This window comes from Lepidochelys kempii, chromosome 14 (genome assembly GCF_965140285.1).
Source record: "Lepidochelys kempii isolate rLepKem1 chromosome 14, rLepKem1.hap1, whole genome shotgun sequence".
Lineage (NCBI taxonomy): Eukaryota > Metazoa > Chordata > Testudines > Cheloniidae > Lepidochelys > Lepidochelys kempii.
This window is the reverse complement of record NC_136393.1, coordinates 13,041,238-13,052,927: the sequence shown is the minus strand read 5'-3', so window position 1 is coordinate 13,052,927 and position 11,690 is coordinate 13,041,238. Positions and strand designations below refer to the sequence as shown.

The window sequence follows — 11,690 nt, the reverse complement described above, 5'->3', positions numbered from 1 at the left end:
GTGATTATACAACTATTAATTAGTGCATATTCAATCCAAAAATCAAGACAATTACAAGCCTGCACAATTTATAAAAAACTTAGTTCTAAGGAGTTTATTACTTTGGATTGGTTTAAGATTTTAACAGTAGGACATGGGAATTTTTTTTCAACTTGTGTTGTGCAGTATCTCAAAGGAAGAGCAGGAATTACTCATGCATAGAGGAAAGAAGCAGACTTACATTTTTGCCCCTTTCTTTGGTGTCAAAGGCATCGTTGGAAGTTAAACACTGGAGATTTTAAAGGAATAAATTGCACGTTCAGAAGAAAAAATATGAAGAAATTGCTTACATGGGCAAATTCTTTCCCCCTCCCAATACCTTTTGGCCACTTCTCTCCCTGTATTCACAAGGAAGTATTTCTGTGATGGGAGAATACTGGGTATGTGTAAACTGAACAGGAGAAGATTTACTTGGCACTCATTTAGGACAGAATGTTGCAATGGAAATGTTTGAGGCAACATTGAACTCCAAGACTTTAGTGCATGATCAACTAAGTGAATAAAATAGGCCGCATACCAGATTTTTAAAAAAGGGTCTCTCCTTCCTGCAGATTATTCCTCACCTGGTATCATCCTACATCTATAAAACACCAGAGATGGATACTATGAAAGTGAATGACTTGGAATGGGCAGAGGATAAGCAATGAAAGAAGAAACCCAATAGCCTGTAATAGGAAAGATCACCTATTTAAAACATGGGGAATGAAAAATCTCTGGACTATATATTATGATCCCAGTTATCCAAGCCTCCTAAACCAGCTGCACATCTCCCCACCTTAGTCTTAGAGAGCTCAGATAATCATCATCATCCAGGCTGAATGTTTGGACAATTTTTTTTTTAAACAATTAAGTCTAGACACATGAACACCAACAACATAACAGCATTATTAGGTTAAAGAGTGTATTTTTCAGGGTATTATTTACTTGACATTTTCCAGATTTGAATTTGAACACCTTTCAGAGGTAGGTACTTCCTTTTTAAAATAAAAACCTTAATTTAAAACTGGATACTAAGCTGTAGAATTTCATTTATACTTGTTCATTGTTGCTTGATTAATGTCAAGGTAAGCCAGATGGTGAACTCAATACAAACAAGCTAGTTAAACACAAGGAGGAATGAACGCCTAAAAAAACCACACACACTATTGCTGTGTTTGAACTTTAGTCATCATGGGACTTAGGATAGCATTGTCAGTCCTGCATCTCTGACAAATCCCTTTGCTAGCCCAATACTTCTTCATAGCCCCATTCTCTCCACTGCAGGCCAAACACCTCACCTTGTTTTTACTTCCAGTACTGTACTTGGCTACTCCTAGAAAAAGCTAGACTCTTCTTCTCAAACCAAACCATGTGGTGATTTTGTGCCTAAGTCTTGTAAACTCAAGTGGGCTAGGACCAAGCCCCATTCACAAAGGCCGGTTTTAGAAAAATCAAGGTTCAGACAAATTTAACTATCGAGTTTTAGCTTAAAATGGATTTTTAATATGAGGCACTATACTGTCAATTATAGTTCCATTAACTTGCTCCCATTGTAAAACTAGAATTACAGTGGGCAGTTTGAACAAACTGTTGATTCTGTTAGCTGCTTTAAGGATTAAAAATAATGCAAGACAGTTCCAGTACCCCTCAATAAAATCAATGAGCATCAGTGCTCAAAAGAACATGCAAGAATGGGGAAAATACCTCCAAAATATTCTGTCAGTTAACCTGTTTTGTCAGCTCAAGGCAGCAGGCTAGTCTAACAGCCTCTGAATTTTCTTCCAGACACTCATATGGATAACTCAAGTAAAATGTTCATGCTTTGGAAGCCCAGTAAATTAGAACAGCAGCTGTTCCATCTATTTCTGGAATATAACTTATTCATTGTCAAATACTGTAGTTACATTAATTTTTTAAATAGATTATAAGATGAAAGTTTAAGAATCAGTTTGACTGTAAATCAAAAATTTTATTCACTCTACTTTGAGCTATTACTTCTTAACATAGAAACATAATGCTGACGTATTGGTCTATGACCTCTAGAGATAATAGTTCACATCCACTCAGATTACATGGGAAGTGAATTTCACTGCAATACCTGAGTCCTTTCTAGATATGTCATATCACACAGTAACTCAACATTAAAAAAAACTTGTAATCTTAATTCTCAAGGGTAAACTAAAAAAACCACCATCTGATCCAGTTGTAAATGACTGCACATATGGAAAACTTGTTTGTGAATGTTTGTTCAAATAATGCTAGCCAAGTACTTAATCAAGCTGTGTGCTTTGCAAGAACTATTTTAGGTAAAGCAACCTATTATCGCGGTGTGTCAAGTAGAGCAACCACTTTCCATCATTCCTTTGTGATGCACTGAGTCAGACCTTTTTGCATCATTAGCATTTACAACACAATAACTGCAGTGCTCTTATGCTCAGCACAATACTAAAACAAAGACCACAACAGCCATTTAATTTTAAAGAATTTTAATACAAACTTAATATAAACTATTTCAGTCCCTCTTAACATGTAAGACACTGACTCAAAATACTTTTATACCATTTTTCAAGTATTGCACAATGTAGGTACAAAATTAATATATACGATTACATTTTCTTCCATAATATATAGCAAAAATCTTTAAACTTTAACAGAAAATACAATTTGTGTTTCTTTTTGAAAAAAGCAAATATTTCGTACATTTTAATTCCACCACTAAGGAATATTCTGTACACTTTAAATTTTTTTTTAGAATAATTGATGTCTAAGATGGATATTTTACAATTTCAGTAAAAAAAATACAACATGAAGCTGCTGCAGCTCTCACAGATCACTGTAGTAAAAAGATATAAATGCAATACCATGTTGTAGAAACAATATATATACTCTGATATTTTACAAACTTTGTACTAAATTAAATTATACAATTAGAAAAAGACCAATAAACCCACTTATTAGTGCCTCTTTTTATATATATATATATATATATATATATATATATAAAATCAGCCATGTCCTTGCTATATCTTAAATACTGTAAGAGGCCATATTTTGAGTATATTTTTTAACGTACAGTCAGTATAAAATAACTTTGTGCTTGGCTGGCAAATGAAAAAAGATGCATGTTGTATTTATCTAACCAAGCTTGAATGTATTCATACTACAAGCTTTAAAAAAGTCTCAAGAAGTGGAAAAAAGATACACCCTTGGGTACGTGCATTTGAACTTGTACAATAGGATTTATTTGAATTTCATTTTTGTTTTATTTTTAGTTAGCCATAACAGGCTGGAATTGCTGGTTAGAATACTGCATGTTGTTTAAGCTAAAATTCAAGCCATCAACAAAAGACTTCTCATTTAGACCTCCATAGGCTGCAAACATATCAAAGGCATTACTGTACTGGAGAGGACTGAGGTTAAGGGGGCTGTCACCAGGAAATATGCTACTGGTATTACCTTGACCCTGCATGTTAGGGAAAATGAACTCCTTTGCATTAGGAGAAAGGGCAGAAGTCTTCTGCTGTTGCTGCTGCTGCTGCTGACTGCCTAGGCCAAGCCCATAGAGCGAGTGCATGGAGGAGGAAAGGGCTTTCTGCTTCAACAAGTCATTGACATTCAAGCCAAGGTTGGTGGGAGAAGTGCGGGCGACCTTGTTGCTACGGCCGCTATTCTTCATTTTGGTCGAGCCAAACTTGGTGGCAGCAAATGTGGCAGTGGTGAAGGTTAAAGGCTGAGTGGAGCGGGGCATGAAAGTTGGGCTCACAGCAGCAGAGTGACCAAAGGGAGGAGAAGGAGAGCTAGACACTGAAGATGCCGGGTCACTAATTGGCATGAACACCTGGGCCTCTGGGTTAAAGCTGTTCTTGATTTCCTTATCCAACTCACATCCATTTTCATTATCATCCACATAAAGCACTTTCACTGGTCCCTTTTCACCAATTTGATATGAAACCTCAAATGGGTCAATCCAAACACTAAGATCCTGAGGCAGGTTGCCGCGAACATCATCAATGTCCAAACCACTCTCTTTGGATGCTTGTTCTATGACTGGGTCCACTTTCTCCCCTACATGTATACATCTATACCCTGATCCTTTGTATGGCTTTTCCGGATACCAGTGCCCTTCATACTTCTTTTTAAGAAGTCTTTCAAGCTCTTCACCAAAAATGTTGACACGTCGTCTGGGAAGCTTATTGTACAAATATGAAATAATAAAATTGAGTGCTACTTGGATTTCAACCTGCATAGCTGCTATGCCAAAGTTTAATGTCTGTTTCAAAACCCAAAGAAAAAAAAAGTGTTCAAGATGCCACAGGGAAACAAAATTTCATTCAAAGTGCTGATTCTAGTAGATTATTATCCTTTCACCTTGAGTGTTCTTGTTCCTTTAAGAAAAAACAAAAGCAAATATATCCAAATAAGGAAAGCGTAAGATCAGGCTCCAAAGCCTAATATTTTGGTCTCTCACTCTATCTAGAATAGGTTATTTCCCATCAGAAGACATTTGTAACATATTGCCTATGAACATGACAGTTAAAACGGAGGACCTCAAATACATTCTGCAGAACTTATAAACAATACTATGGAAGATGCATTAGGAAGGTGTTTAATGAGTACAGCATAAGTCATTTCAAAATCATTTGAGCTTGCAGTTCAGCCCTTAAGTTATTTGCAAAGCAGCAAGTGTGTGTCTAGGACGTCATAGCAATGCTAACCGTGCCAGGCCTGTCAGGGGTTCAATTACCAATCCCCTATTCTGGGTGATTTATAGAACTCAGCTGCAAAATTTAGCACCAAGCTATTAATTTAGTGTAAAAGGTCTCAGTCAAAGAACCAGTTCTCATTTTAAGGTTTGCAAACATATCAGTTGGGCTTTAAGTTACAGATATACTAAAAAAATATCTACTGGTTGTTTTAGATGCATTTTGGCACTTGTATAATTTAACTATGCCACATATATCGTTTTAAGTCAAAGCCAAACACCTGCACCAACTGTGCATTTGATGGAAAATACAACTGAAAAAAGTGTCTACTGACCAAGGACAGGTATTCTTTTCCTCTCCCTCTAGAACTATTATAAGAATACTTTAAACACACATTGTGCACACACAATACAGCAAATACACATTTTCAGTCTTAATTATGGCTGGTAGTAATGGTCAATGAATCCATTCCTATCTACTGGTTCAAAAATTTTCATCTTCTATAAAAACTGCTTAAATATCAGCTAAATGCACATTTTAAAACAAATCAACATATATGGGAATTTTATAAAGCTATTATAGCCAATAGGGTCAATCCTCATTTTCATGAGATTGCCTCTCTCCCTCTTCAGATTTTATACTGTATATAAAATGGAGCCATGGAAGTCACTCCTTCATTAAGGGTATAACAGAAGTTCACATAAATATACAGTTAAAACAAGGGACAAGAGCAATATGTAAAATAACATGCCTTGCTACTGAAAATCCTGCAATACCTTAGTATAACAGTCTGATTTAAAGATGGAGTTTCAATCATAGCTTAAGCAAAAAAACAATACATTTTGAGTTAACACCTACAGCAGTATTTTACCTAAAAGTTTTTTGTTTGGCACAGCATGACAATTTACAAAATTTAGTAAATCAGTCATTAAGGAACTGGAAAAGTCAAAGCCAATTTCCAAATTCTGCAATCCCTTTTTATATCCTGCCCCAATTGGGTAGTTTTGCAAAATTTAACCCCATTTTTAAAGCCTCCTTTAATCTCCCCCCTCAAACATGATATGGGAACAGCCTGAGAGGCTGTATGATAAGGCGACCTTTAAACATTTGCTGGATCAGCACTGGGCGGGGATAAGGAAAGATCAAGGGCAAACAGAAGATATTTACAAAAGGGGACTAATTCAGTATGGAAAAAGTTGATTGGGGTAGTTAAAAGGGACACTAAAAATGATTTATTAATCCATCTGTTTCATCTCCCCTTCCCAATGTCCTTTAGGATAAAATGATTCTCAAAAACACCGAGCAGAAACTACAAATTCTTATAAGCCCCAAAATTGAGCCGTGGTACAAGCAACTGAATAAACCAAACAGCTTGAACACTGCAAACAGGTGTTTTGTTTTTTTAAAAGGAGGATGACATTTCTAAGGTATCTAAGCATGTTAATTATTCTAATGGCAATGGCAGTGGGGGTTAAAAACAAGAGCCTTAAGCACTGTGTGGGGAGTTACATAACCAGACAGTTGGGTCTCATTAGATTTCTGCTCACAGCCCTGGGAGCTCTACCAGCAGCAGCAGCAAGAGAAGGAGGAAGAGCATTTTCTGAGCCCACAAGAGACAAAATGAAGGGGAAGAGGGATGACTGGAGAGAAAGGGGATAAGCCAGGCACTCTCTCCTGCACTAACAAGGCCAATACCCAGTTCTCCTGTGTACCCCACTCCCAGTGACACCCCTCAACCTTTGCTTGATTAGGCAGAGCCCTAAAGGCTGTTAGTGCTGGTTAAAATGCCCAAGCACAACGATATATACGAGTCAGTTTATGCAAAACTCACTCCTCTGAACCATGATGTGTAAAATGAACCCCCTTTGGGAGGGTCCTCGCACCCATGGCTTTGCCACTGACCGAAGTACCTCTATGCAATTGTGTCAGGCCCTACCCACATTCTCATTGCCCCGATCCCCACCCCCCCCACAGGGCTGGGTCAATTCCCCTCCCCCATAGGCCTGTTCCAATCCCACTTCCCTGGTCCTGCTCCTTCTCCCCCATGGGTCTGTGCCAACCCCCCCCAGCTCGGCTCCACAGCCCCTCCCCACACGGGGCCGTGCCAAACCCCCCCACTACAGCTCCATAGCCCTTCCCCACACGAGGCTGTGCCAACCCCCCCCACTCCTGCTCCACAGCCCCCCCCCAGAATGTGCCAACCACCCCCACTCCGGCTCAATAGCCCTTCTCCGCACGAGGCTGTGCCAACCCCCCGCAACTCTGGCTCCATAGCCCTCCCACCCATGGGGCCAAGCCAACCCCCCCCAGCTCCACTGGGCTGTGCTAAACCCCCCCAGCTCCACCCCCCCCCACACAGGGCTGTGCCAACACCCCAACCCCAGCTCCACAGCCCTCACCCCCCACGGGGCCATGACAACACCCCCCCTTCTGGCTTCAAAGCCCTCCCCCTCACGGGGCTCTGCCAACCCTTCTCTACAGCTCCACAACCCTCCTGCATGGGGCTGTGCCATCCCCACTCTCAACACCCCCCCAGGGGTGTGCCAACCCCTCCAGGCTCCACACCCCTTTCCCCCCCCGGGGCATGCCAACCCCCCCACTGCCCTTCCCCCCCCGCGCGCCAACCCCCCCACTGCCCTTCCCCCCCCCGCGCGCCAACCCCCCCACTGCCCTTCCCCCCCCCGCGCGCCAACCCCCCCACTGCCCTTCCCCCCCCCGCGCGCCAACCCCCCCCGCCCTCCCACTGCCCTTCCCCCCCCGCGCGCCAACCCCCCCCGCCCTCCCACTGCCCTTCCCCCCCCGCGCGCCAACCCCCCCTGCCCTCCCACTGCCCTCCCCCCCCCGCGCGCCAACCCCCCCACTGCCCTTCCCCCCCCGCGCGCCAACCCCCCCACTGCCCTTCCCCCCCCGCGCGCCAACCCCCCCACTGCCCTTCCCCCCCCGCGCGCCAACCCCCCCACTGCCCTCCCCCCCCCGCGTGTGCCAACCCCCCCACTGCCCTCCCCCCCGCCCTCCCCCCCCCGCGTGTGCCAACCCCCCCACTGTCCTCCCCCCCACTCTACTGCCCCTCCCGGTCTGTGCCGGCACCTCATTCACAGCCACCTCACCGCGTCTGTTCCCCCGCCCCGGACCCTAGCGGGCCCGCCCAGCCGGCACTCGCCCCCGAGCCGGCGGCGGTACTCACCCGGGGTGGGTGTAGGGGGTAGTGCAAACAGTCCCAGTGAGGTGCGGGGGTCTCAGTGCCGAAGCCCCATGTCCGAGAGCCGGCTCGCTGCGGGGGAGGGGGGGGGGCTGCCCTGCTCACACCCCGGGACGGGCGCGCTCCGCCACAGCAGCTTGACTCCTTCTCCAGCGGGGGGCTCCCACTGCGCCCGTATATATCGCCTCCCTTGCCCCGCCCCCCCGTCCGGCCCCGCCCCCAGCGCGCTGCCGTGCCCTGCGTGCCCCTCCCACCGCCATGACCGCCCTACCCCTCCCACCGCCCCGCCCCCAGCGCACTGCCTTGCCCCGCCCTTCCCCTGGCTGCCCCTCCCTCTCTATCCCCTACCCCTGCCTACACCCCTGCCCATCCCTCACACCCACACCCTGCCTGGCCCCTTCTCCTCCCAACCCATCTGCCCCCATCCCCCTGCCTGCCCCTCCCTCTCAACCCCCTTCCCCTGCCTACACCTCTGCCCATCTCTCACACCCTGCCTGGCCCCTTCTCCTCCCAACCCATCTACCCACTCCTTCTCCCATCCCCCTCCCACCACTCTGCCTGGCCCTTTCTTCTACCAACTCTGCTGATACTGCTACCCCCTGCCTCTCTCCCATATACCTGTCTGTCCCACTCAACGCCCTCGCACTCCTGAGCCCCTTCTCCTCCCAACCCTTATACCCCCTGCCTATTCCTTCCCTCTCCCGTATACCTGCCTTTTGCATCCAACACCCACCCTCCTCCCTTACCTCTGCCTGACCCCTCCCATGCTCCTCCTTCCCACACCTTGATTGATTCCGCCTGCCCTATTCCCCCTCCCACTGCCCTGCCTGGCCCTTCCTCACCTGCCATTCCCCTGCCTCCTCCATCTCCCTTCCCCCTGTAACCTTCCTTCCCCTGCTGCTTTCCCTTGATTATCCCCTAATTCCTCCTTATATACCCCTCTCTCCCATCCCTACTGCTGTGCATCCCATCCTCCCCACGTCTCTTCCTAGCTCTTTATCCCCTCCCCTTCTCCATACATTCTCTCCCATCCCCATCTCGTTCTCTACGACCTCCCTGTATATCCCCCCCCCCCCAGCTCTCTCCTTCCCCCTAAATCTATCTACTCCTCCCTGTGCTTCCACCCAAGTTCCATATACCCTCCCCCATTCCCTTTGTGTCCCATCCCCCCCATCTCAGGGGCCAGGGAGGAGTGTCCGCCCTCTACGTCAACTCATTCACCCCCTCCCCCCCTTTCTCCCCTCCCATTCCCAGAGCCTGGTTGCATCAACACCCTAGGTCACCCCCTTCAGTAATGGAGGCAGCCTGCGTGGAACTACAACTCCCATGATCTCTGGGGTGCCTGGGAAGGAAGCGCCCTGGAAGGCAGCGGGAGGGGAGAACCGATTAGGGAGGGAGGGAGCCGGTGAGGTGAATGTGGCACAGTAAAGCGTTAATACACCCCCCCCCCCTCCGCTGCCCCGAGAAGTGTTACTGCAGAAGCTGCCTGCTAGGGTCACCCTAGCCCCCTTTGTGGCCACCTCAAGGGCAAGGGGGCTGGCTGGGCCTGCCCCCTCCACCCCTTATCTTCCCTCTCCACATGGATGGGGCATGGGGGGGGGCGGTGATGCAGGGAGCAGCCACACCTCCTGGTGTCCTGCTACGGGTTGCCAGAGGTGTCAGTCACCAAGGGCCAAGGCCTAGCACCACCACTGGTGTCACCTCCTCCAATCAGTGTGAGCCTGTACTGCCACTGAGTCACCTGGGGGGGGCAGGGAGAGAAGAAAAGGGAGGGTGAGGAAAGGAGGAAGAGAGTCAGAGGGGAGGCAGGAGGGAGGAGTTAGAAGAGGGAGACAAGGAGGGAGGGGAGGAGGGGAAAGAAGGATAGAGAAGATGGGAAGGGTGATCCTTGAAAAGCCATTGGGTGAGGAAAACTGTCACTCAGAGAGAGGAGGCTGGGAGGAAAGGGATGAGAAAAGAAAAGATTAGAGCAGGCAAAGATCCTGTTTCTATAGGAGTGACAGATGAGCCACACTAGGCCAGGCTCACTGCAGCTGGTACCCCCTGCTGGGGGTGGGGGGTGGGGAGAGTTACATCCCCAGAATGTAGGGAGAGTAGGATGGGCAGAGTATTCAAAACCAGTTTTTGGGAGGGGCAGCCACAACCAGCACCCAGGATCACACCAGATGATTGGAATGTAATTGTCTTCTATATTTCTTTTTCTCCTTCTCCTCTTTTTTTTCCCTGCTAAAAATATTGCCCACAGGTAGCAATGATGACGGATTGGCTAGATTCACTCCTTAGTAACCATCTGATTGGTCATTCAGTATCTAGGAGGAATACGTCAAACTTCAGTTTGGAGGGGAAATAATTAAAGGGGGGGGGGAGAAAGAAGCAGTGAATGGAGTAGCCATCTCCCCACTTCCCCTATTCAGTGGCATTGCCACGAAAAAACACCAGGCACAGGGCTGACTTGTCCAGGAGCAAGGAAAGCAGTACACAGCTGGTTAAGAAAGTTAAGCAGCAGCTAATCTAAAATGAGCTCTGTGCCCTAGTGAAAACAGGCAGATGCCAAAATGTTTGTAGAGAGCTTAATACAATGGGGCCCAGATCCTGATTTGGGCCCTTGGGCACTACCCACAAAAGAAATAGTAAAACAGAGCACTTGTTTACCTCTTAACTGGATAAAGACTAATGCTAGAGGCATATGATTTTAGATGGGGCCTTGCCACAACTAAAAACAAACAAAAAAAAATCATTGCATGTAACAAAGAATGCAGCACTGGTTCTGGGCTTCAGGAATGTCAAGAGTCCAAATATTCAGAAGCTGTTTCTCCTCACACACCAATGGAAATCAGGAATAGTACCATTTAATTCAATGGAGTGATATCAGATTAAAACCATTCTATGTGAGTGGAGAATCAGGCCCTCAGTATGCAGGCTCCTGAAAAGTCAGTTCACTGTTTTGTTTTTTAATATCAGTTGTGTGTATTATTAGGCTGCAATTATTGCTTTAAACCTTAGTTTTTATGGCTAGCTTCAAACCAGACAATAAGCCAAATGAGCAGGAACAGTCTTTAGAAAACAAAATATAAACTGCCCCCTCCCTCTCCTTCTCTGTGTTTGTGTAATAATACAGAATTTTGGCATGAAGTCCCAGGAGAAATTTGAAAGTACTGGTCATAAGAAACATCGGGACTCTTAAATCTTTGGAATCTAAAAGTTGGGATTCTCATGTTATCACAAGACTCCAGGAGCTGGGGTTTTAAAAAATCATCAAATATCACAAGACTCATGATAATATTGCAAGCATTTGCAATATTGGTACTGCTCCCATGAGTAATCGTTGCAGGATCTAGTCCCCAGATGCGACTTAGGGACAGTGTGGTTTTGTTTTGGTTTTTTTTTGGGTGGGGGGCGTATTATTATTTTTACAATTTGATTTTCAAATAATGTGAAATAATTGCAAAAAGTAATTTCAAGTAAAAGGACAAAGCTATATTTTTTAAAATAAATTATCATTGGGCTACTTGGGGCAACAACAAAAAAAGGAATTGATTGTTTTTGCAACAGATTAGCAGGTGTCAGTTGCTTCAATAAACATTCCATCATATTATTTTGCTTAAGAGTCTAGTCTTAAAGGAGATGGAAGAAGGAGTTTTCCCCATCTAAGCAGCTTGTTGGGGAGCAGTAAAAAGCTACACACAACTTCATGGATCAGGTAATGGAAATGGCTTCTTTTCAGGTCCAGTGATGAAGATAGGATTTTGGAGGCAGGAATCAGAATTAAC

The 11,690-nt window shown here is 45.7% G+C and overlaps 1 protein-coding gene across 1 annotated transcript; it reads right to left on the bottom strand.

Annotated features, from left to right (window-relative positions):
• Positions 1-2,487: 2,487 nt before the first annotated feature.
• On the bottom strand, positions 2,488-8,098 carry TOB1 (transducer of ERBB2, 1). The gene is made up of 2 exons (XM_073310531.1): positions 7,906-8,098; positions 2,488-4,403 (listed from the first exon to the last, which is right to left on the bottom strand). Exon 2 carries the CDS (start codon positions 4,262-4,264, stop codon positions 3,287-3,289), a length of 978 nt encoding a protein of 325 aa, XP_073166632.1. The 5' UTR covers positions 4,265-4,403; positions 7,906-8,098; the 3' UTR covers positions 2,488-3,286.
• Between the last annotated feature and the right edge of the window lie 3,592 nt (positions 8,099-11,690).

Bases quoted from the DNA above. Each gene is read 5' to 3' on its own strand.
- TOB1 (XM_073310531.1), bottom strand. From the start codon at position 4,264: ATGCAGGTTGAAATCCAAGTAGCACTCAATTTTATTATTTCATATTTG.